The following is a 25,154-nucleotide window of genomic DNA, read 5'->3' as shown; positions in this document are numbered from 1 at the left end:
GTGTGTGTGTGGGTGACAGTGCGTGTTCTGGTGTGTGTGTGTGTGTGGGTGACTGTGCGTGTCCTGGTGTGTGGGTGACTGTGTGTCCCCTGGTGTGTGGGTGGGTGACTGTGTGTGTCCTGGTGTGTGGGTGGGTGACTGTGCGTGTCCTGGTGTGTGTGTGTGTGTGCGCGTGTCCTGGTGTGTGTGGGTGACTGTGTGTGTGGGTGACTGTGCGTGTCCTGGTGTGTGTGTGTGGGTGACTGTGTGTGTGTGTGGGTGACTGTGCGTGTCCTGGTGTGTGTGTGTGTGACTGTGCGTGTCCTGGTGTGTGTGTGTGTGTGGGTGACTGTGCGTGTCCTGGTGTGTGGGTGACTGTGTGTGTCCTGGTGTGTGGGTGGGTGACTGTGCGTGTCCTGGTGTGTGTGTGTGTGTGCGCGTGTCCTGGTGTGTGTGTGTGTGGGTGACTGTGCGTGTCCTGGTGTGTGTGTGTGTGTGGGTGACTGTGTGTGTGTGTGTGGGTGACTGTGCGTGTCCTGGTGTGTGTGTGTGTGACTGTGCGTGTCCTGGTGTGTGTGTGTGTGTGACTGTGCGTGTCCTGGTGTGTGTGTGTGTGTGTGTGTGTGTGTGTGTGACTGTGTGTGTGTGTGTGGGTGACTGTAAGTGTCCTGGTGTGTGTGACTGTAAGTGTCCTGGTGTGTGTGTGTGTGTGGGTGGGTGACTGTGCGTGTCCTGGTGTGTGTGGGTGACTGTACGTGTCCTGGTGTGTGTGGGTGACTGTGCGTGTCCTGGTGTGTGTGTGTGTGTGGGTGACTGTGCGTGTCCTGGTGTGTGTGTGTGTGTGTGTGTGGGTGACTGTGCGTGTTCTAGTGTGTGTGTGTGTGTGTGTGTGTGTGTGTGTGTGTGTGTGTGGGTGACAGTGCGTGTTCTGGTGTGTGTGTGTGTGTGTGGGTGACAGTGCGTGTTCTGGTGTGTGTGTGTGTGTGGGTGACTGTGCGTGTCCTGGTGTGTGGGTGACTGTGCGTGTCCTGGTGTGTGGGTGGGTGACTGTGCGTGTCCTGGTGTGTGTGTGTGTGTGCGCGTGTCCTGGTGTGTGTGGGTGACTGTGTGTGTGGGTGACTGTGCGTGTCCTGGTGTGTGTGTGTGGGTGACTGTGTGTGTGTGTGGGTGACTGTGCGTGTCCTGGTGTGTGTGTGTGTGACTGTGCGTGTCCTGGTGTGTGTGTGTGTGACTGTGTGTGTCCTGGTGTGTGTGTATGGGTGACTGTGCGTGTCCTGGTGTGTGTGTGTGGGTGACTGTGCGTGTCCTGGTGTGTGTGTGTGGGTGACTGTGCGTGTCCTGGTGTGTGTGTGTGTGTTGGATACTGTGCGTGTCCTGGTGTGTGTGTGTGGGTGACTGTGCGTGTCCTGGTGTGTGTGTGTGGGTGACTGTGCGTGTCCTGGTGTGTGTGTGTGACTGTGCGTGTCCTGGTGTGGGTGGGTGACTGTGCGTGTGTGTGGGTGGGTGGGTGACTGTGTGTGTGTGTGTGTGGGTGGGTGACTGTGCGTGTCCTGGTGTGGGTGGGTGGGTGGGTGGGTGACTGTGCGTGTCCTGGTGTGTGTGTGTGTGTGTGTGTAGGTGACTGTGTGTGTGTGTGTGTGTGTGTGTGGGTGACTGTGCGTGTCCTGGTGTGTGTGTGGGTGACTGTGCGTGTCCTGGTGTGTGTGTGGGTGACTGTGTGTGTGTGTGGGTGACTGTGCGTGTGTGTGTGTGTGTGTGACTGTGTGTGTCCTGGTGTGTGTGTGTGTGAGTGACTGTGCGTGTCCTGGTGTGTGTGTGTGGGTGACTGTGCGTGTCCTGGTGTGTGTGTGTGTGTGTGTCCTGGTGTGTGTGTGTGTGTGTGTGTGTGTGTGTGTAGGTGACTGTGTGTGTGTGTGTGTGTGTGGGTGACTGTGCGTGTCCTGGTGTGTGTGTGTGGGTGACTGTGTGTGTGTGGGTGACTGTGCGTGTCCTGGTGTGTGGGTGACTGTGCGTGTCCTGGTGTGTGGGTGACTGTGCGTGTCCTGGTGTGTGTGTGTGACTGTGCGTGTCCTGGTGTGCGTGTCCTGGTGTGTGTGTGGGTGACTGTGGGTGTCCTGGTGTGTGTGTGGGTGACTGTGCGTGTCCTGGTGTGTGTGTGGGTGACTGTGCGTGTCCTGGTGTGTGTGTGTGAGTGACTGTGCGTGTCCTGGTGTGTGTGTGTGTGTGGGTGACTGTGCGTGTCCTGGTGTGTGTGTGTGGGTGACTGTGCGTGTCCTGGTGTGTGTGGGTGACTGTACGTGTCCTGGTGTGTGTGGGTGACTGTGCGTGTCCTGGTGTGTGTGTGGGTGACTGGGCGTGTCCTGGTGTGTGTGTGGGTGACTGTGCGTGTCCTGGTGTGTGTGTGTGTGTGTGTGGGTGACTGTGCGTGTCCTGGTGTGTGTGTGTGTGTGTGTGTGTGGGTGACTGTGCGTGTCCTGGTGTGTGTGTGTGTGTGTGTGTGTGGGTGACTGTGTGTGTGTGTGTGTGGGTGACAGTGCGTGTTCTGGTGTGTGTGTGGGTGACTGTGCGTGTCCTGGTGTGTGGGTGACTGTGTGTGTCCTGGTGTGTGGGTGGGTGACTGTGCGTGTCCTGGTGTGTGTGTGTGTGTGCGCGTGTCCTGGTGTGTGTGTGTGTGGGTGACTGTGTGTGTGGGTGACTGTGTGTGTGTGTGGGTGACTGTGCGTGTCCTGGTGTGTGTGTGTGGGTGACTGTGCGTGTCCTGGTGTGTGTGTATGGGTGACTGTGCGTGTCCTGGTGTGTGTGTGTGGGTGACTGTGCGTGTCCTGGTGTGTGTGGGTGACTGTACGTGTCCTGGTGTGTGTGGGTGACTGTGCGTGTCCTGGTGTGTGTGTGTGTGTGTGGGTGACTGTGCATGTCCTGGTGTGTGTGTGTGGGTGACTGTGTGTGTGTGTGGGTGACTGTGCGTGTCCTGGTGTGTGTGTGTGTGACTGTGCGTGTCCTTGTGTGTGTGTGTGTGACTGTGTGTGTCCTGGTGTGTGTGTATGGGTGACTGTGCGTGTCCTGGTGTGTGTGTGTGGGTGACTGTGCGTGTCCTGGTGTGTGTGTGTGTGGGTGACTGTGCGTGTCCTGGTGTGTGTGTATGGGTGACTGTGCGTGTCCTGGTGTGTGTGTGTGGTTGACTGTGCGTGTCCTGGTGTGTGTGTGTGTGACTGTGCGTGTCCTGGTGTGTGTGTGTGACTGTGCGTGTCCTGGTGTGGGTGGGTGACTGTGCGTGTGTGTGGGTGGGTGGGTGACTGTGTGTGTGTGTGTGTGGGTGGGTGACTGTGCGTGTCCTGGTGTGGGTGGGTGGGTGGGTGGGTGACTGTGCGTGTCCTGGTGTGTGTGTGTGTGTGGGTGACTGTGTGTCCTGGTGTGGGTAACTGTGCGTGTCCTGGTGTGTGTGTGGGTGACTGTGCGTGTCCTGGTGTGTGTGTGTGGGTGACTGTGCGTGTCCTGGTGTGTGTGTGTGGGTGACTGTGCGGTTCCTGGTGTGTGTGTGGGTGACTGTGCGGTTCCTGGTGTGTGTGTGTGTGGGTGACTGCGGTTCCTGGTGTGTGTGTGTGGGTGACTGTGCGTGTCCTGGTGTGTGTGTGTGGGTGACTGTGCGTGTCCTGGTGTGTGTGTGTGGGTGACTGTGCGTGTCCTGGTGTGTGTGTGGGTGACTGTGCGTGTCCTGGTGTGGGTGACTGTGCGTGTCCTGGTGTGGGTGACTGTGTGTGTCCTGGTGTTTGTGGGTGACTGTGCGTGTCCTGGTGTGTGTGGGTGACTGCGTGTCCTGGTGTGGGTGACTGTGCGTGTCCTGGTGTGTGGGGGTGACTGTGCGTGTCCTGGTGTGTGTGTGGGTGACTGTGCGTGTCCTGGTGTGTGTGTGTGGGTGACTGTGCGTGTCCTGGTGTGTGTGTGTGGGTGACTGTGCGTGTCCTGGTGTGTGTGTGTGGGTGACTGTGCGGTTCCTGGTGTGTGTGTGGGTGACTGTGCGGTTCCTGGTGTGTGTGTGTGGGTGACTGTGCGGTTCCTGGTGTGTGTGGGTGACTGTGCGGTTCCTGGTGTGTGTGTGTGTGGGTGACTGTGCGGTTCCTGGTGTGTGTGGGTGACTGTGCGTGTCCTGGTGTGTGGGTGACTGTGCGTGTCCTGGTGTGTGTGTGGGTGACTGTGCGTGTCCTGGTGTGTGTGGGTGACTGTGCGTGTCCTGGTGTGTGTGGGTGACTGTGCGTGTCCTGGTGTGTGTGTGTGGGTGACTGTGCGTGTCCTGGTGTGTGTGTGGGTGACTGTGCGGTTCCTGGTGTGTGTGTGTGTGGGTGACTGTGCGGTTCCTGGTGTGTGTGTGTGGGTGACTGTGCGTGTCCTGGTGTGTGGGTGACTGTGCGTGTCCTGGTGTGTGTGTGGGTGACTGTGCGTGTCCTGGTGTGTGTGGGTGACTGTGCGTGTCCTGGTGTGGGTGACTGTGCGTGTCCTGGTGTGTGTGTGTGGGTGACTGTGCGTGTCCTGGTGTGTGTGTGGGTGACTGTAAGTGTCCTGGTGTGGGTGACTGTGCGTGTCCTGGTGTGTGTGTGTGTGGGTGACTGTGCGTGTCCTGGTGTGTGTGGGTGACTGTGCGTGTCCTGGTGTGTGTGTGTGTGTGTGTGGGTGTGTGAGTGGTTGACTGTGCGTGTCCTGGTGTGTGTGTGTGGGTGACTGTGTGTGTGTGGGTGACTGTGCGTGTCCTGGTGTGTGGGTGACTGTGCGTGTCCTGGTGTGTGGGTGACTGTGCGTGTCCTGGTGTGTGTGTGTGACTGTGCGTGTCCTGGTGTGCGTGTCCTGGTGTGTGTGTGTGGGTGACTGTGGGTGTCCTGGTGTGTGTGTGGGTGACTGTGCGTGTCCTGGTGTGTGTGTGGGTGACTGTGCGTGTCCTGGTGTGTGTGTGTGAGTGACTGTGCGTGTCCTGGTGTGTGTGTGTGTGTGGGTGACTGTGCGTGTCCTGGTGTGTGTGTGTGGGTGACTGTGCGTGTCCTGGTGTGTGTGGGTGACTGTACGTGTCCTGGTGTGTGTGGGTGACTGGGCGTGTCCTGGTGTGTGTGTGTGTGTGTGGGTGACTGTGCGTGTCCTGGTGTGTGTGTGTGTGTGTGGGTGACTGTGCGTGTCCTGGTGTGTGTGTGTGTGTGTGTGTGTGTGGGTGACTGTGCGTGTCCTGGTGTGTGTGTGTGTGTGTGGGTGACTGTGTGTGTGTGTGTGTGGGTGACAGTGCGTGTTCTGGTGTGTGTGTGGGTGACTGTGCGTGTCCTGGTGTGTGGGTGACTGTGTGTGTCCTGGTGTGTGGGTGGGTGACTGTGCGTGTCCTGGTGTGTGTGTGTGTGTGCGCGTGTCCTGGTGTGTGTGTGTGTGGGTGACTGTGTGTGTGGGTGACTGTGCGTGTCCTGGTGTGTGTGTGTGTGTGTGTGGGTGACTGTGTGTGTGTGTGGGTGACTGTGCGTGTCCTGGTGTGTGTGTATGGGTGACTGTGCGTGTCCTGGTGTGTGTGTGTGGGTGACTGTGCGTGTCCTGGTGTGTGTGGGTGACTGTACGTGTCCTGGTGTGTGTGGGTGACTGTGCGTGTCCTGGTGTGTGTGTGTGTGTGGGTGACTGTGCGTGTCCTGGTGTGTGTGTGTGGGTGACTGTGTGTGTGTGTGGGTGACTGTGCGTGTCCTGGTGTGTGTGTGTGTGACTGTGCGTGTCCTGGTGTGTGTGTGTGTGACTGTGTGTGTCCTGGTGTGTGTGTATGGGTGACTGTGCGTGTCCTGGTGTGTGTGTGTGGGTGACTGTGCGTGTCCTGGTGTGTGTGTGTGGGTGACTGTGCGTGTCCTGGTGTGTGTGTGTGGGTGACTGTGCGTGTCCTGGTGTGTGTGTATGGGTGACTGTGCGTGTCCTGGTGTGTGTGTGTGGTTGACTGTGCGTGTCCTGGTGTGTGTGTGTGTGACTGTGCGTGTCCTGGTGTGTGTGTGTGACTGTGCGTGTCCTGGTGTGGGTGGGTGACTGTGCGTGTGTGTGGGTGGGTGGGTGGGTGACTGTGTGTGTGTGTGTGTGTGGGTGGGTGACTGTGCGTGTCCTGGTGTGGGTGGGTGGGTGGGTGGGTGACTGTGCGTGTCCTGGTGTGTGTGTGTGTGTGGGTGACTGTGTGTCCTGGTGTGGGTAACTGTGCGTGTCCTGGTGTGTGTGTGGGTGACTGTGCGTGTCCTGGTGTGTGTGTGTGGGTGACTGTGCGTGTCCTGGTGTGTGTGTGTGGGTGACTGTGCGGTTCCTGGTGTGTGTGTGGGTGACTGTGCGGTTCCTGGTGTGTGTGTGTGTGGGTGACTGCGGTTCCTGGTGTGTGTGTGTGGGTGACTGTGCGTGTCCTGGTGTGTGTGTGTGGGTGACTGTGCGTGTCCTGGTGTGTGTGTGTGGGTGACTGTGCGTGTCCTGGTGTGTGTGTGGGTGACTGTGCGTGTCCTGGTGTGGGTGACTGTGCGTGTCCTGGTGTGGGTGACTGTGTGTGTCCTGGTGTTTGTGGGTGACTGTGCGTGTCCTGGTGTGTGTGGGTGACTGCGTGTCCTGGTGTGGGTGACTGTGCGTGTCCTGGTGTGTGGGGGTGACTGTGCGTGTCCTGGTGTGTGTGTGGGTGACTGTGCGTGTCCTGGTGTGTGTGTGTGGGTGACTGTGCGTGTCCTGGTGTGTGTGTGTGGGTGACTGTGCGTGTCCTGGTGTGTGTGTGTGGGTGACTGTGCGGTTCCTGGTGTGTGTGTGGGTGACTGTGCGGTTCCTGGTGTGTGTGTGTGGGTGACTGTGCGGTTCCTGGTGTGTGTGGGTGACTGTGCGGTTCCTGGTGTGTGTGTGTGTGGGTGACTGTGCGGTTCCTGGTGTGTGTGGGTGACTGTGCGTGTCCTGGTGTGTGGGTGACTGTGCGTGTCCTGGTGTGTGTGTGGGTGACTGTGCGTGTCCTGGTGTGTGTGGGTGACTGTGCGTGTCCTGGTGTGTGTGGGTGACTGTGCGTGTCCTGGTGTGTGTGTGTGGGTGACTGTGCGTGTCCTGGTGTGTGTGTGGGTGACTGTGCGGTTCCTGGTGTGTGTGTGTGTGGGTGACTGTGCGGTTCCTGGTGTGTGTGTGTGGGTGACTGTGCGTGTCCTGGTGTGTGGGTGACTGTGCGTGTCCTGGTGTGTGTGTGGGTGACTGTGCGTGTCCTGGTGTGTGTGGGTGACTGTGCGTGTCCTGGTGTGGGTGACTGTGCGTGTCCTGGTGTGTGTGTGTGGGTGACTGTGCGTGTCCTGGTGTGTGTGTGGGTGACTGTAAGTGTCCTGGTGTGGGTGACTGTGCGTGTCCTGGTGTGTGTGTGTGTGGGTGACTGTGCGTGTCCTGGTGTGTGTGGGTGACTGTGCGTGTCCTGGTGTGTGTGTGTGTGTGTGTGGGTGTGTGAGTGGTTGACTGTGCGTGTCCTGGTGTGTGTGTGTGGGTGACTGTGTGTGTGTGGGTGACTGTGCGTGTCCTGGTGTGTGGGTGACTGTGCGTGTCCTGGTGTGTGGGTGACTGTGCGTGTCCTGGTGTGTGTGTGTGACTGTGCGTGTCCTGGTGTGTGTGTGTGGGTGACTGTGGGTGTCCTGGTGTGTGTGTGGGTGACTGTGCGTGTCCTGGTGTGTGTGTGGGTGACTGTGCGTGTCCTGGTGTGTGTGTGTGAGTGACTGTGCGTGTCCTGGTGTGTGTGTGTGTGTGGGTGACTGTGCGTGTCCTGGTGTGTGTGTGTGGGTGACTGTGCGTGTCCTGGTGTGTGTGTGGGTGACTGTACGTGTCCTGGTGTGTGTGGGTGACTGTGCGTGTCCTGGTGTGTGTGTGGGTGACTGGGCGTGTCCTGGTGTGTGTGTGTGTGTGTGGGTGACTGTGCGTGTCCTGGTGTGTGTGTGTGTGTGTGGGTGACTGTGCGTGTCCTGGTGTGTGTGTGTGTGTGTGTGTGTGTGGGTGACTGTGCGTGTCCTGGTGTGTGTGTGTGTGTGTGGGTGACTGTGTGTGTGTGTGTGTGGGTGACAGTGCGTGTTCTGGTGTGTGTGTGGGTGACTGTGCGTGTCCTGGTGTGTGGGTGACTGTGTGTGTCCTGGTGTGTGGGTGGGTGACTGTGCGTGTCCTGGTGTGTGTGTGTGTGTGCGCGTGTCCTGGTGTGTGTGTGTGTGGGTGACTGTGTGTGTGGGTGACTGTGCGTGTCCTGGTGTGTGTGTGTGTGTGTGTGGGTGACTGTGTGTGTGTGTGGGTGACTGTGCGTGTCCTGGTGTGTGTGTATGGGTGACTGTGCGTGTCCTGGTGTGTGTGTGTGGGTGACTGTGCGTGTCCTGGTGTGTGTGGGTGACTGTACGTGTCCTGGTGTGTGTGGGTGACTGTGCGTGTCCTGGTGTGTGTGTGTGTGTGGGTGACTGTGCGTGTCCTGGTGTGTGTGTGTGGGTGACTGTGTGTGTGTGTGGGTGACTGTGCGTGTCCTGGTGTGTGTGTGTGTGACTGTGCGTGTCCTGGTGTGTGTGTGTGTGACTGTGTGTGTCCTGGTGTGTGTGTATGGGTGACTGTGCGTGTCCTGGTGTGTGTGTGTGGGTGACTGTGCGTGTCCTGGTGTGTGTGTGTGGGTGACTGTGCGTGTCCTGGTGTGTGTGTGTGGGTGACTGTGCGTGTCCTGGTGTGTGTGTATGGGTGACTGTGCGTGTCCTGGTGTGTGTGTGTGGTTGACTGTGCGTGTCCTGGTGTGTGTGTGTGTGACTGTGCGTGTCCTGGTGTGTGTGTGTGACTGTGCGTGTCCTGGTGTGGGTGGGTGACTGTGCGTGTGTGTGGGTGGGTGGGTGGGTGACTGTGTGTGTGTGTGTGTGTGGGTGGGTGACTGTGCGTGTCCTGGTGTGGGTGGGTGGGTGGGTGGGTGACTGTGCGTGTCCTGGTGTGTGTGTGTGTGTGGGTGACTGTGTGTCCTGGTGTGGGTAACTGTGCGTGTCCTGGTGTGTGTGTGGGTGACTGTGCGTGTCCTGGTGTGTGTGTGTGGGTGACTGTGCGTGTCCTGGTGTGTGTGTGTGGGTGACTGTGCGGTTCCTGGTGTGTGTGTGGGTGACTGTGCGGTTCCTGGTGTGTGTGTGTGTGGGTGACTGCGGTTCCTGGTGTGTGTGTGTGGGTGACTGTGCGTGTCCTGGTGTGTGTGTGTGGGTGACTGTGCGTGTCCTGGTGTGTGTGTGTGGGTGACTGTGCGTGTCCTGGTGTGTGTGTGGGTGACTGTGCGTGTCCTGGTGTGGGTGACTGTGCGTGTCCTGGTGTGGGTGACTGTGTGTGTCCTGGTGTTTGTGGGTGACTGTGCGTGTCCTGGTGTGTGTGGGTGACTGCGTGTCCTGGTGTGGGTGACTGTGCGTGTCCTGGTGTGTGGGGGTGACTGTGCGTGTCCTGGTGTGTGTGGGGGTGACTGTGCGTGTCCTGGTGTGTGTGTGGGTGACTGTGCGTGTCCTGGTGTGTGTGTGTGGGTGACTGTGCGTGTCCTGGTGTGTGTGTGTGGGTGACTGTGCGTGTCCTGGTGTGTGTGTGTGGGTGACTGTGCGGTTCCTGGTGTGTGTGTGGGTGACTGTGCGGTTCCTGGTGTGTGTGTGTGGGTGACTGTGCGGTTCCTGGTGTGTGTGGGTGACTGTGCGGTTCCTGGTGTGTGTGTGTGTGGGTGACTGTGCGGTTCCTGGTGTGTGTGGGTGACTGTGCGTGTCCTGGTGTGTGGGTGACTGTGCGTGTCCTGGTGTGTGTGTGGGTGACTGTGCGTGTCCTGGTGTGTGTGGGTGACTGTGCGTGTCCTGGTGTGGGTGACTGTGCGTGTCCTGGTGTGTGTGTGTGGGTGACTGTGCGTGTCCTGGTGTGTGTGTGGGTGACTGTGCGGTTCCTGGTGTGTGTGTGTGTGGGTGACTGTGCGGTTCCTGGTGTGTGTGTGTGGGTGACTGTGCGTGTCCTGGTGTGTGGGTGACTGTGCGTGTCCTGGTGTGTGTGTGGGTGACTGTGCGTGTCCTGGTGTGTGTGGGTGACTGTGCGTGTCCTGGTGTGGGTGACTGTGCGTGTCCTGGTGTGTGTGTGTGGGTGACTGTGCGTGTCCTGGTGTGTGTGTGGGTGACTGTAAGTGTCCTGGTGTGGGTGACTGTGCGTGTCCTGGTGTGTGTGTGTGTGGGTGACTGTGCGTGTCCTGGTGTGTGTGGGTGACTGTGCGTGTCCTGGTGTGTGTGGGTGACTGTGCGTGTCCTGGTGTGTGTGGGTGACTGTGCGTGTCCTGGTGTGTGTGTGGGTGACTGTGCGTGTCCTGGTGTGTGTGTGTGTGTGGGTGACTGTGCGTGTCCTGGTGTGTGTGTGTGTGTGGGTGACTGTGCGTGTCCTGGTGTGTGTGTGTGTGTGGGTGACTGTGCGTGTCCTGGTGTGTGTGTGTGTGTGGGTGACTGTGCGTGTCCTGGTGTGTGTGTGTGTGTGTGGGTGACTGTGCGTGTCCTGGTGTGTGTGTGTGTGTGTGGGTGACTGTGCGTGTCCTGGTGTGTGTGTGTGTGTGGGTGACTGTGCGTGTCCTGGTGTGTGTGTGGGTGACTGTGCGTGTCCTGGTGTGTGTGTGTGGGTGACTGTGCGTGTCCTGGTGTGTGTGTATGGGTGACTGTGCGTGTCCTGGTGTGTGTGTGTGTGGGTGACTGTGCGTGTCCTGGTGTGGGTGACTGTGCGTGTCCTGGTGTGTGTGTGTGTGACTGTGCGTGTCCTGGTGTGTGTGTGTGTGACTGTGCGTGTCCTGGTGTGTGTGTGTGACTGTGCGTGTCCTGGTGTGTGTGTGTGACTGTGTGTGTCCTGGTGTGGGTGGGTGACTGTGCGTGTGTGTGTGTGGGTGGGTGGGTGACTGTGTGTGTGTGTGTGTGTGGGTGGGTGGGTGGGTGACTGTGTGTGTGTGGGTGGGTGACTGTGCGTGTCCTGGTGTGTGTGTGGGTATGTGACTGTGTGTGGGTGTGTGTGTGGGTGACTGTGTGTCCTGGTGTGGGTAACTGTCGGTGTCCTGGTGTGTGTGTGGGTGACTGTGCGTGTCCTGGTGTGTGTGGATGACTGCGTGTCCTGGTGTGGGTGACTGCGTGTCCTGGTGTGGGTGACTGTGCATGTCCTGGTGTGTGGGGGTGACTGTGCGTGTCCTGGTGTGTGTGTGTGGGTGACTGTGCGTTTCCTGGTGTGTGTGTGGGTGACTGTGCGTGTCCTGGTGTGTGTGTGTGTGGGTGACTGTGCGTGTCCTAGTGTGTGTGTGTGGGTGACTGTGCGTGTCCTGGTGTGTGTGTGTGGGTGACTGTGCGTGTCCTGGTGTGTGTGTGGGGTGACTGTGCGTGTTCTGGTGTGTGTGTGTGGGTGACTGTGCGTTTCCTGGTGTGTGTGTGTGGGTGACTGTGCGTTTCCTGGTGTGTGTGTGTGGGTGACTGTGCGTGTCCCGGTGTGTGTGTGGGTGACTGTGCGTGTCCTGGTGTGTGTGTGGGTGACTGTGCGTGTCCTGGTGTGTGTGTGTGTGTGTGTGTGGGTGACTGTGCGTGTCCTGGTGTGTGTGTGTGTGGGTGACTGTGCGTGTCCTGGTGTGTGTGTGGGTGACTGTGCGTGTCCTGGTGTGTGTGTGTGGGTGACTGTGCGTGTCCTGGTGTGTGTGTATGGGTGACTGTGCGTGTCCTGGTGTGTGTGTGTGGGTGACTGTGCGTGTCCTGGTGTGGGTGACTGTGCGTGTCCTGGTGTGTGTGTGTGTGTGACTGTGCGTGTCCTGGTGTGTGTGTGTGTGACTGTGCGTGTCCTGGTGTGTGTGTGTGACTGTGCGTGTCCTGGTGTGGGTGGGTGACTGTGCGTGTGTGTGTGTGGGTGGGTGGGTGACTGTGTGTGTGTGGGTGGGTGGGTGACTGTGTGTGTGTGGGTGGGTGGGTGACTGTGTGTGTGTGGGTGGGTGACTGTGCGTGTCCTGGTGTGTGTGTGGGTGTGTGACTGTGTGTGGGTGTGTGTGTGGGTGACTGTGTGTCCTGGTGTGGGTAACTGTGGGTGTCCTGGTGTGTGTGTGGGTGACTGTGCGTGTCCTGGTGTGTTTGGATGACTGCGTGTCCTGGTGTGGGTGACTGCGTGTGTGGGTGACTGTGCGTGTCCTGGTGTGTGGGGGTGACTGTGCGTGTCCTGGTGTGTGTGTGTGGGTGACTGTGCGTTTCCTGGTGTGTGTGTGTGGGTGACTGTGCGTTTCCTGGTGTGTTTGTGTGGGTGACTGTGCGTGTCCCGGTGTGTGTGTGGGTGACTGTGCGTGTCCTGGTGTGTGTGTGGGTGACTGTGCGTGTCCTGGTGTGTGTGTGGGTGACTGTGCGTGTCCTGGTGTGTGTGTGGGTGACTGTGCGTGTCCTGGTGTTGGTGACTGTGCGTGTCCTGGTGTGGGTAACTGTGGGTGTCCTGGTGTGCGTGTGGGTGACTGTGTGTGTCCTGGTGTGGGTGACTGGGTGTCCTGGTGTGTGTGTGGGTGACTGTGCGTGTCCTGGTGTGTGTGTGGGTGACTGTGCATGTCCTGGTGTGTGTGTGGGTGACTGCATGTCCTGGTGTGTGTGTGGGTGACTGTGCGTGTCCTGGTGTGTGTGGGTGACTGTGCGTGTCCTGGTGTGTGTGTGTGGGTGACTGTGCGTTTCCTGGTGTGTGTGTGGGTGACTGTGCGTGTCCTGGTGTGTGTGTGTGGGTGACTGTGCGTGTCCTGGTGTGTGTGTGTAGGTGACTGTGCGTTTCCTGGTGTGTGTGTGGGTGACTGTGCGTGTCCTGGTGTGTGTGGGTGACTGTGCGTGTCCTGGTGTGTGTGGGTGACTGTGCGTGTCCTGGTGTGTGTGCGTGTCCTGGTGTGTGTGTGTGGGTGACTGTGCATGTCCTGGTGTGTGTGTGGGTGACTGTGCGTGTCCTGGTGTGTGTGGGTGACTGTGCGTGTCCTGGTGTGTGTGCGTGTCCTGGTGTGTGTGTGTGGGTGACTGTGCATGTCCTGGTGTGTGTGTGGGTGACTGTGCGTGTCCTGGTGTGTGTGCGGGTGACTGTGCGTGTCCTGATGTGTGTGTGGGTGACTGTGCGTGTCCTGGTGTGTGTGTGTGTGACTGTGCGTGTCCTGGTGTGTGTGACTGTGCGTGTCCTGGTGTGTGTGTGTGGGTGACTGTGCGTGTCCTGGTGTGTGTGTGTGGGTGACTGTGCGTGTCCTGGTGTGTGTGTGTGTGGGTGACTGTGCGTGTCCTGGTGTGTGTGTGTGTGGGTGACTGTGCGTGTCCTGGTGTGTGTGTGTGGGTGACTGTGCGTGTCCTGGTGTGTGTGTGTGTGGGTGACTGTGCGTGTCTTGGTGTGTGTGGGTGACTGTGCGTGTCCTGGTGTGTGTGTGTGTGTGTGGGTGACTGTGCGTGTCCTGGTGTGTGTGTGTGGGTGACTGTGCGTGTCCTGGTGTGTGTGTGTGGGTGACTGTGCGTGTCCTGGTGTGTGTGTGTGGGTGACTGTGCGTGTCCTGGTGTGTGTGTGGGTGACTGTGCGTGTCCTGGTGTGTGTGGGTGACTGTGCGTGTCCTGGTGTGTGTGTGGGTGACTGTGCGTGTCCTGGTGTGTGTGTGGGTGACTGTGCGTGTCCTGGAGTGTGTGTGGGTGACTGTGCGTGTCCTGGTGTGTGTGTGGGTGACTGTGCGTGTCCTGGTGTGTGTGTGGGTGACTGCGCGTTTCCTGGTGTGGGTGAATGTAATGGCAGGGCTCTGAGGTTAGCTGCTGGTCTATCAAGATTCACTCTTACTTCCTCTATTAGAAATATAATTAGATCTGCTTAGCGTTTTGGTGTATGTGAACAGAACATTGTTTTAACCCATGTGGCTCAGTTGGTAGAGCATGGTGTTTGCAACGCCAGGGTTGTGGGTCCGATTCCCACGGGGAACCAGTACGGAGAACATTTTTAAAAATAATGTATGAAATGTATGCATTCACTACTGTAAGTCGCTCTGGATAAGAGCGTCTGCTAAATGACTAAAATGTAAATGTAACCATCTCCCCCTCCCCTCTCTCTCCTCCCCCCTCCCCTCTCTCTCCCCTCTCTCCCCCCCTCCCCTCTCTCCCTCTCTCCCCCTCCCCCCTCCCCTCTCTCTCCTCCTCTCTCCCCTCTCTCCCCCCCCCTCCCCTCTCTCTCCTCCAGGCTAGGCCCAGTGTTCAGCCTGTTTGTACCTTTCTACTCCTCCATCCCCAAGGTTCCAGTCACTCAACTCCTTGGTCAGATCTCCATAACTAACAAGTCCCTGGTTTACATTGTAGGCCTGCAGGTATGTAGAGTTACATAGTGTTCAGCATGGTGGGGGTCAGGGGTTAATATGTAGAGTTACATAGTGTTCAGCATGGTGGGGGTCAGGGGTTAATATGTAGAGTTACATAGTGTTCAGCGTGGTGGGGGTCAGTGGTTAATATGTAGAGTTACATAGTGTTCAGCGTGGTGGGGGTCAGTGGTTAATATGTAGAGTTACATAGTGTTCAGCGTGGTGGGGGTCAGTGGTTAATATGTAGAGTTACATAGTGTTCAGCGTGGTGGGGTCAGTGGTTAATATGCAGAGTTACATAGTGTTCAGCATGGTGGGGTCAGTGGTTAATATGTAGAGTTACATAGTGTTCAGCGTGGTGGGGGTCAGGGGTTAATATGTAGAGTTACATAGTGTTCAGCGTGGTGGGGGTCAGTGGTTAATATGTAGAGTTACATAGTGTTCAGCGTGGTGGGCGGTCAGTGGTTAATATGTAGAGTTACATAGTGTTCAGCATGGTGGGGTTCAGTGGTTAATATGTAGAGTTACATAGTGTTCAGCGTGGTGGGGGTCAGTGGTTAATATGTAGAGTTACATAGTGTTCAGCATGGTGGGGGTCAGTGGTTTATATGTAGTTACATAGTGTTCAGCATGGTGGGGGTCAGTGGTTAATATGTAGAGTTACATAGTGTTCAGCATGGTGGGGGTCAGTGGTTTAATATGTAGAGTTACATAGTGTTCAGCATGGTGGGGGTCAGTGGTTAATATGTAGAGTTACATAGTGTTCAGCATGGTGGGGGTCAGTGGTTAATATGTAGAGTTACATAGTGTTCAGCGTGGTGGGGGTCAGTGGTTAATATGTAGAGTTACATAGTGTTCAGCGTGGTGGGGGTCAGGGGTTAATATGTAGAGTTACATAGTGTTCAGCGTGGTGGGGGTCAGTGGTTAATATGTAGAGTTACATAGTGTTCAGCATGGTGGGGTCAGGGGTTTATATGTAGAGTTACATAGTGTTCAGCGTTGGTGGGGGTCAGTGGTTAATATGTAGAGTTACATAGTGTTCAGCATGGTGGGGGTCAGTGGTTAATATGTAGAGTTACATAGTGTTCAGCATGGTGGGGGTCAGTGGTTAATATGTAGAGTTACATAGTGTTCAGCATGGTGGGGGTCAGTGGTTAATATGTAGAGTTACATAGTGTTCAGCATGGTGGGGGTCAGGGGTTAATATGTAGAGTTACATAGTGTTCAGCATGGTGGGGGTCAGTGGTTAATATGTAGAGTTACATAGTGTTCAGCATGGTGGGGGTCAGTGGTTAATATGTAGAGTTACATAGTGTTCAGCATGGTGGGGTCAGTGGTTTATATGTAGAGTTACATAGTGTTCAGCATGGTGGGGGTCAGTGGTTAATATGTAGAGTTACATAGTGTTCAGCGTGGTGGGGGTCAGTGGTTTATATGTAGAGTTACATAGTGTTCAGCTTGGTGGGGTCAGTGGTTAATATGTAGAGTTACATAGTGTTCAGCATGGTGGGGTCAGTGGTTAATATGTAGAGTTACATAGTGTTCAGCATGGTGGGGGTCAGTGGTTAATATGTAGAGTTACATAGTGTTCAGCATGGTGGGGGTCAGTGGTTTATATGTAGAGTTACATAGTGTTCAGCGTGGTGGGGGTCAGTGGTTAATATGTAGAGTTACATAGTGTTCAGCGTGGTGGGGGTCAGTGGTTAATATGTAGAGTTACATAGTGTTCAGCGTGGTGGGGGTCAGTGGTTTATATGTAGTTACATAGTGTTCAGCATGGTGGGGGTCAGTGGTTAATATGTAGAGTTACATAGTGTTCAGCATGGTGGGGGTCAGGGGTTAATATGTAGAGTTACATAGTGTTCAGCATGGTGGGGTCAGTGGTTAATATGTAGAGTTACATAGTGTTCAGCATGGTGGGGGTCAGTGGTTTATATGTAGAGTTACATAGTGTTCAGCATGGTGGGGGTCAGGGGTTAATATGTAGAGTTACATAGTGTTCAGCATGGTGGGGGTCAGTGGTTTATATGTAGAGTTACATAGTGTTCAGCATGGTGGGGGTCAGTGGTTTATATGTAGAGTTACATAGTGTTCAGCATGGTCGGGGTCAGGGGTTAATATGTAGAGTTACATAGTGTTCAGCATGGTGGGGGTCAGTGGTTAATATGTAGAGTTACATAGTGTTCAGCATGGTGGGGGTCAGTGGTTAATATGTAGAGTTACATAGTGTTCAGCATGGTGGGGGTCAGTGGTTTATATGTAGAGTTACATAGTGTTCAGCATGGTCGGGGTCAGGGGTTAATATGTAGAGTTACATAGTGTTCAGCATGGTGGGGGTCAGTGGTTTATATGTAGAGTTACATAGTGTTCAGCATGGTGGGGGTCAGTGGTTAATATGTAGAGTTACATAGTGTTCAGCATGTTGTTTCAGCTCCTGACCTCCAGTCCGTTCATGTGGCTCGTTGCTCTCAGTGGACTGGTGAGTTCACACCACACTGACCCTGTTGCATAGCAACCAGTATTACCCAACCGCAGTGGCTTCTTCAGAAATTCTAAATCCACACGCAACCCCACAGTCTGAACCACAGCGTGTTTCCCTCAGCTCTCTGGGAAGCTGTACCACGGAAATGCTCTGAGGGTGCAGCGGCTTCTCTTCGTACCCCGGTGGCTGTCCCGTGTAGGGGCCTTCGTCCTGGAGCCCCTGTTCTCCGGGCCCCTGCCCCCCAGTGAAACCCCCCTGGGGATGGGGGCTACGCTGGACATCCAGAGACAGCAGAGGATGGATCTCCATGATCAACATATGCTGCTGGCCCAGTTCCAGCAGGCCACGAGGAACCACAGACCACCACAGCCACAGGTATGGACAGACATACACACACACCACACACACACACACAGACAGGCATACACACACACACACACACACACACACACACACACACACACACACACACACACACACACACACACACACACACACACACACACACACACACACACACACACACACACAGACATACACACACACACACACACACACACACACACACAGTACTACACACACACAGTACTACACAAACCACACACACACACACACACAGACAGGCATACACACACACACACACACACACACACACACACACACACACACACACACACACACACACACACACACACACACACACAGACATACACACACACACACACACACACACACACACACACACACACACACACACACACACACACACACACACACACACACACACACACACACAGACATACACACACACACACACACACACACACACACACAGTACTACACACACACAGTACTACACAAACCACACACACACACACACACACAGACATACACACACACACACACACACACACAGTACTACACACACACAGTACTACACAAACCACACACACACACACACACACACCCCGACAGACTAATGGACATTCCATTTGACTTGACCCTCCTTCTGATCAGTTTTGGCCAATCAGAAGCATGCATGCCTTTGCAGAATATTTAATGCAATCTTCTCATTGGTAGAATGAATGTCCTTCACTTGCGTAGGCAACTTGAGTTTATAGTCCTGCTGCCTTTCCAACACACAGCTCCCGGTGGTCACTGTCTTTTGAACTGATGTGCAGGCAGGGCTCTTCTAAAGTGTACATGACCATTATTCTGTATAGAAACAATCATGTTGATATTGGCCATTTTTGCTTTGATCACATCCAAAGCCATATTTTGCCATTTGCCTTTTTTAAATAATTGGTAATACTATGTAATGCTTTTTATTTAATATCAGGAGTACAGCAATAATTCTGCCATTGTTGGAGAGCTCAGATTCTCCCCATTTCAATTGATTCAATGCTATTTAGCCCCTACGGCTGTTATGAGGGGGAGAAAACCAGAGCTGTAAATTGTTTAAAGGTGACTGGCAAAGGTTTCCACAAAAAACTGTAACACTTAATAATAATGCTATTTTAGGCTTCATTAAATAAGCCTGAACCCCCCCAAAATATCAGACTACATTTAGCTGTCATTTCTAAATGTTGGTGAAGATGTATTTTTCTGGCCATAGAATGCAAGAATGATATCATTTGAGGGTCTAAAGAAAAGCCCAGTGGCGTACTGCAAGGAACACAAGCTACAGACATGGCTGTAGTCATTTTCTCTGAATCAGAACTGAAGCTGACATGATGCGCTTAGACACTTGTATATCTGGAGAAATAAACATGTAAGTCAATAATGATGACTCATATGCAGATAATCAGATAGTTAGCTAGCTATAGCCACATAGTGCATTTCTGATCATTGTGATGAGTCTTCCATTTAAATCAAATCACATTTTATTGGTCACACACACATTTAGCAGATGATATTGTGGGTGTAGTGAAATGCTTGTGTTCCTAGTTCCAACAGTGCAGTAATATCTAACAATTCACAACAATACACACACATCTAAAAGTAAAAGAATGGAATTAAGAAATATATAGATATTAGAGCAATGTCGGAGTGGCATTGACTAAAGTAGAATACAGTATGTACAGTGGGCTCCAATTACTGGCACCCCTGACTGGCACCCCTGACTGGCACCCCTGACTGGCACCCCTGACTGGCACCCCTGACTGGCACCCCTGATTGGCACCCCTGACTGGCACCCCTGACTGGCACCCCTGACTGGCACCCCTGACTGGCACCCCTGATTGGCACCCCTGATTGGCACCCCTGATTGGCACCCCTGACTGGCACCCCTGACTGGCACCCCTGACTGCCACCCCTGACTGGCACCCCTGACTGGCACCCCTGATTGGCACCCCTGACTGCCACCCCTGACTGGCAATGCACAAACAATACTTCTATATAAACAATATAATTATAGAGAGAAACTCAATACCAACATGTGAGAAATATTGGACTTTATTCATGTTTTAATAGAACCAACCAAAATCATACAATTATTTAATACAAAATACATTGAACCAAAATCAAGGTTTCATAATTATTGGCACTCCTCATTTAGTACTTAGTGCCACCACCTCTGGCAAGGATAACAGCATGGAGTCTCTTCCTGTAATGTTTGACAGCGTTTGAGTTTGAGTTTATTTTATTTTTACAGGGACAGTGCACATTAATCAACGTTTCAGTAAAAGTGCCGGTTTTAGCCAGCCGGCTAATTTTCAACCGCAGTCCCTGGGCAGGTTAAGGAACACATTTGGAGGGATTTGGACCATTCCTCTATGCAGACCCTTTCAAGATCCTTCACATTCTTGGGTTTGTCTTATCAACTGCCCTCTTCCACTCAGCCCACAGGTTTTCTATTGGACTGATGTCTGGTGACTGAGACGGCCATGGCAGAACATTGATTTTGTTGTCACAGAACCATTTCTGAGTGGATCTTGAGGTATGTTTTTGGGTCTTTGTCTTGTTGGAAAGCCCACCTACGACCAAGTCCCAGCCTTCTGGCAGAGGCAACCAGATTGTCAGATACTTGGAGGAATTCATTATGCCATCAATCTTAACCAGTTTCCCTGGACCTCTGGAATTAAAACAGGCCCAAAACATCACTGACCCACCGCCATATTTCACCGTGCCTCTCCTTGTATGCATCTCTGTTTCGACACCAATGCTGTATCTGACCAAAACGTTCAATTTTGGCCTCATCTGACCAGAGTACCCTCTTCCAGTCATAATTTGAATTACGTTTGGCAAACTCCAAGCGTCTGTGTCTTGGGGTCAGAAAGGGCTTTCTTCTGGCAGCCCTTCCAAAGAGCCTGTGGTTGTGGAGGTGGCGTCTGATGGTGCATTTTGAAACCTGGTGACCCCAAGACGCCACCAAGGCCTGCAATTCTTTCACAGTGATTATTGGGGATTTTGTTGCTTCTCTCACCATCCTGGGGGGTAAAATGCATTTGCGTCCTCTACCCGTGAGGTTTAACTGTTCCATATCTTTGGATGTTTTAAATAATTGCCCTGACAGTGCTCAGTGATATATGAAGGTCTACGACCATCTGTCCCTTTTCAACTGCCAGTTGAAGTTTCCTTCATGGTGCTGGATGACAGCGGGATATTTCATGCATGTTACCTCATTTTTATACCCTAGTGAAACAGGAAGTGGTGTAATGGCTCAATATACACTGCTCAAAAAAATAAAGGGAACACTTAAACAACACAATGTAACTCTCCACTTAGGAAGCAACACTGATTGACAATAAATTTCACATGCTGATGTGCAAATGGAATAGACAACAGGTGGAAATTATAGGCAATTAGCAAGACACCCCCAATAAAGGAGTGGTCCTGCAGGTGGGGACCACAGACACTTCTCAGTTCCTATGCTTCCTGGCTGATGTTTTGGTCACTTTTGAATGCTGGCGGTGCTTCCAGTTTCTGGGCAGGAGTACTAATCAGATTAAATCGGGTACGTTTTTTATCCGTCCGTGAAAATACTGCCCCCTATCCCAAAGAAGGGGCAGTATTTTCACGGACGGATAAAAAACGTACCCGATTTAATCTGATTAGTACTCCTGCCCAGAAACTAGAATATGCATATAATTATTAGCTTTGGATAGAAAACACTCCAAAGTTTCTAAAACTGTTTGAATGGTGTCTGTGAGTATAACAGAACTCATTTGGCAGGCCAAAACCTGAGAAGATTCTGTACAGGAAGTACCCTGTCTGACCATTTCTTGGCCTTGTTGATTATCTCTATCTATTACAGGGGATCTCTGCTCTTACGTGACACTTTCTACGGCTCACATGGACTCTCAGAAGGCGGCAAAAAGCTGAATCGTGGCTTTGCAGGCTCTGGCTGAAACAAAGTAGCGCGTTTCGATAGTGGCTGGTTACAGTACGTGAGACTCAGGCTCGTGCCCGCGTCGACCGAAAGCTTTGTTTTCTTTCCTCTGTTTAGCTAAACGGAGATTCCCGGTCGGAATATTATCGCTTTTTTACGAGAAAAATGGCATAAAAATGGATTTTAAACAGCGGTTGACATGCTTCGAAGTACGGTAATGGAATATTTAGAAATCTTTTGTCACGAATTGCGCCATGCTCGCGACCCTGATTTACCATTTTGGATAGTGTCTTGGAATGCACGAACAAAACGCCGCAATTTGGATATAACGATGGATTATTTTGGACTAAACCAACATTTGTTATTGAAGTAGCAGTCCTGGGAGTGCATTCTGACGAAGACAACAAAGGTAATGAAACTTTTGTAATAGTAAATCGGAGTTTGATCAGGGCTAAACTTGGTCGGTGTCTAAATGGCTAGCCGTGATGGCTGGGCTATCTACTGAGAATATTGCAAAATGTGCTTTCACCGAAAAGCTATTTTAAAATCGGACATATCGAGTGCATAGAGGAGTTCTGTATCTATAATTCTTAAAATAATTTATGTTTTTTGTGAACGTTTATCGTGAGTAATTTAGTAAATTCACCGGATGTTTGCGGGGGGTATGCTAGTTCTGAACGTCACATGCTAATGTAAAAAAGCTGGTTTTTGATATAAATATGAACTTGATTGAACAAAACATGCATGCATTGTATAACATAATGTCCTAGGGTTGTCATCTGATGAAGATCATCAAAGGTTAGTGCTGCATTTAGCTGTGGTTTTGTTTTTTGTGACATTATATGCTAGCTTGAAAAATGGGTGTCTGATTATTTCTGGCTGGGTACTCTGCTGACATAATCTAATGTTTTGCTTTCGTTGTAAAGCCTTTTTGAAATCGGACAGTGTGGTTAGATTAACGAGAGTCTTGTCTTTAAAATGCTGTAAAATAGTCATATGTTTGAAAAATGGAAGTTTTCGGATTTTAGAGGAATTTGTATTTCGCGCCACGCCTATCATTGGATATTGGAGCAGGTGTTCCGCTAGCGGAACGTCTAGATGTAAGAGGTTTTAACAGTCTGATGGCCTTGAGATAATGTTTTTCTCTCGGTCCCAGCTTTGATGCACCTGTACTGACCTCTCCTTCTGGATGATAGTGGGGTGAACAGGCAAAGGTTTGGAAAAACAGGGAGACCTTTTGCCTGTCACCTGTAACCAAGTCTTTGTATTTGTAGCCTATGGTTAATGATGGCTTTGGTTACTGCCGCAATAGCCATGTTGCCAGCTAAGTTATTTGTTGGTGCATGCACTCAAGGTGTCAAGAGCGTTCCACAGGGATGCTGGACCATATTGACTCCAATGCTTTCCACAGTTGTCAAGTTGGCTGGATGTCTTTTGGGTGATTTCTTGATACACACAGGAAACTGTTGAGTGTGAAAAACCCAGCAGCGTTGCAGTTCTTGGCACAAACCGGTGTGCCTGGCAACTACTACCATACCCATTCAAAGGAACTTAAATATTTTGTCTTGCCGCTTCACCCTCTGAATGGCACACACACAATCCATGTTTCAAGGCTTTAAAATCCTTCTTTAACCTGTCTCCTCCCCTTCATCGACACTGATTGAAGTGGATTTAACGTGAGCTCAATAAGGGATCATGGCTTTCAGCTGGATTCATCTGGTCAGTCTGTCATGGAAAGAGCAGGTGTTCTTAATGTTTTGTATACTCAGTGTATACTAGTAAGCCTATTTGGACAAGACTGAATATGCACATGATGGAAGTTAGAGGTAGCCTAAATATGAATGATTTAATGGAAAATGCATTGACTAAAATATGACTAAAATTACTGAATAAAACTAGACAAAAATTGTCCAGAGTTTTAGTCGACTGACAATAACTGAAACTAAGAAGGACAAAATGACTAAAATGTGACTGACTAAAAGCTATTTTAGTCAAAAGACTAAATTTAAAATGGCTGCCAAAATGAACACAGTCTCCAACTTCAGTGCGTTCAAGACAACTGGGAACTCTGGGGGAAAAACTAATGATGACTGGGAAAAATCACTTTAAACGGTCATCTCAGAATTACAAGTTGGAAACTCGGGCATCATCCTAGAGCTCCAACTTCTCTGACTTGAAGATCACTGACGTCGTGATTTTTTCAAGTCTGTGATCTTTTTTTATTTTCCCAGAGTTCCCAGTTGTCTTGAACGCACCATGATTGTCCCTCTCTGTCCTTCCCAGAATGGCCTAATGAACTGGAACAGATTTTTCCCATCGCTGAGACACAGAGGACAGAACCTTCCCCCAGAGCCACAACCACACCCCTCTCCACCGCTGCAGCCGCACCCCTCTCCACCGCTGCAGCTCCACCCCTCTCCACCGCTGCAGCCGCACCCCTCTCCACCGCTGCAGCTCCACCCCTCTCCACCGCTGCAGCCGCACCCCTCTCCACCGCTGCAGCCGCACCCCTCTTCACCGCTGCAGCCGCACCCCTCTCCACCGCTGCAGCCGCACCCCTCTCCACCGCTGCAGCCGCACCCCTCTCCACCGCTGCAGCTCCACCCCACAGCTCCACCGCTGCAGCTCCACCCCACAGCTCCACCGCTGCAGCTCCACCCCACAGCTCCACCGCTGCAGCTCCACCCCACAGCTCCTCCCTTGATCAACACTCCTGTAGCTGAAGAACAGGTGAGCACTGTGCGTGAGTGCGGACACGGAATTGCATTTCTTTACCAGTTTCGTGTTAGCATTTCTGATGTTTGTGTGTTTATTTCTGTTTCCCTAGGTTGCCAGATTGATGGAGATGGGCTTCTCCAGAATAGATGCTCAGGATGCCCTCAGAGCATCCAACAACGACATCAACGTGGCAACCAACTTTCTGCTGCAGCATTTAGGGTAGGGAGGAGTTTGAAAGATGTAGAACCTGAGAGAGAACAGAGGGAACAGAATGAAGTCTGGGTCTGATCCAGTGAGCAGGGTCCTGGGGTTTGAGGCCAGGGTGACTGGACTGCTCTGGAACTCCAGAGGACTACACAGAGAATAACTCAACACAGACTACACAATTACTAGGAGGAAAGGAGAGAGGAGGACAGTAATGCTGCTGCTGTCCACTGTGCTTCCTGAAGGGTGAAGAGGGCTGCTTCCTGGTAGTGGGTGCTCAGCCCTGTTCCAGATAGTTTGGATACTCTGTCCTGTCACCTTGCTGCTGAGGGACAGAAGATGGAGGATCAGAAGGCTGCTATTCTCAGGGCTTGTTGCATCTAGTGTCTTCTCTATACTCTAGCATTACCATGGTTCATTACGGCTTCCTCCACCTCACACACACCTTCGTCCAGAAAACATACACACTCGCCAGTCCCTCAAGGTTTTCTTTTGTGTCATTTGTCCATGGACAATGATTACAGGAGTTTGTTTGATGACTTCTGAAAACACTCAGAATGAATCTAACATCTTAAAGGGGTTTGAAATGAGGAGAATATACTAAATTATGGAAGCTGTCAATCTTGTATACTCAATGAAAACCGTCTGCATATGTAATACTTAGTGTATGGCTTGTATAGCTGCTCAGTGGCTACATTCTGGTTAACTACACTAATGAATAAAATCATGGTGTCAAGGTATTAATTATGAAAATGACTAACTAGTTTTTCACAATCATTGAGGATTTAACACTTATTTATATAATTATTTACTTTGTTTTGTTTTATGTGACTGACTGTATAAACTGAGGGGTGCTTGTTGTTTGGTTAACCTATGCCTGTGTGTGGTGTTATTATGCTACAGATTACAAATGATTAACAATTTAACAAACTGCTTCCAACCACTGAAATATATGCAATGTGCTGTGCTGAGGTAACAGCGCTGTCCATACAGCGTTACAACAGTATAATGGCCTAATGAATAAACCTACCTCTCACCTTCAGATGCTTTTCTGATTTTCTGCTTTACTTCACAGCATTACTCCTATAACATGTTATTATGCTTTGGGATGACTGCACTGACAAACATGGAGAATACTAGTTCTTGTTTTGAGAGAA

The 25,154-nt window shown here is 52.4% G+C and overlaps 1 protein-coding gene across 2 annotated transcripts in view; it reads left to right on the top strand.

Annotated features, from left to right (window-relative positions):
• LOC106594731 (ubiquitin-associated domain-containing protein 2) overlaps positions 1 to 25,039 on the top strand; it is a 44,377-nt gene extending 19,338 nt beyond the window's left edge. Inside the window, exons 5-9 of one of the 2 annotated variants that reach the window (XM_045698367.2) lie at positions 14,149 to 14,272; positions 16,695 to 16,742; positions 16,866 to 17,120; positions 23,359 to 23,805; positions 23,903 to 25,039. In XM_045698367.2, coding sequence (XP_045554323.2) covers positions 14,149 to 14,272; positions 16,695 to 16,742; positions 16,866 to 17,120; positions 23,359 to 23,805; positions 23,903 to 24,016 — 988 coding nt within the window. In that variant the 3' untranslated portion in view covers positions 24,017 to 25,039. Of the gene's footprint in view, positions 1 to 14,148; positions 14,273 to 16,694; positions 16,743 to 16,865; positions 17,121 to 23,358; positions 23,815 to 23,902 lie in introns of both variants that reach the window. The other variant, XM_082963154.1, reaches the window with a different exon arrangement.
• Positions 25,040 to 25,154: the final 115 nt, after the last annotated feature.

The sequence above is a fragment of the Salmo salar genome, chromosome 16, assembly GCF_965601325.2.
Source record: "Salmo salar chromosome 16, fSalSal1, whole genome shotgun sequence".
NCBI lineage: Eukaryota > Metazoa > Chordata > Actinopteri > Salmoniformes > Salmonidae > Salmo > Salmo salar.
Note: the sequence above shows the minus strand (reverse complement) of the source record. Positions and strands in the feature narration are given on the sequence as shown.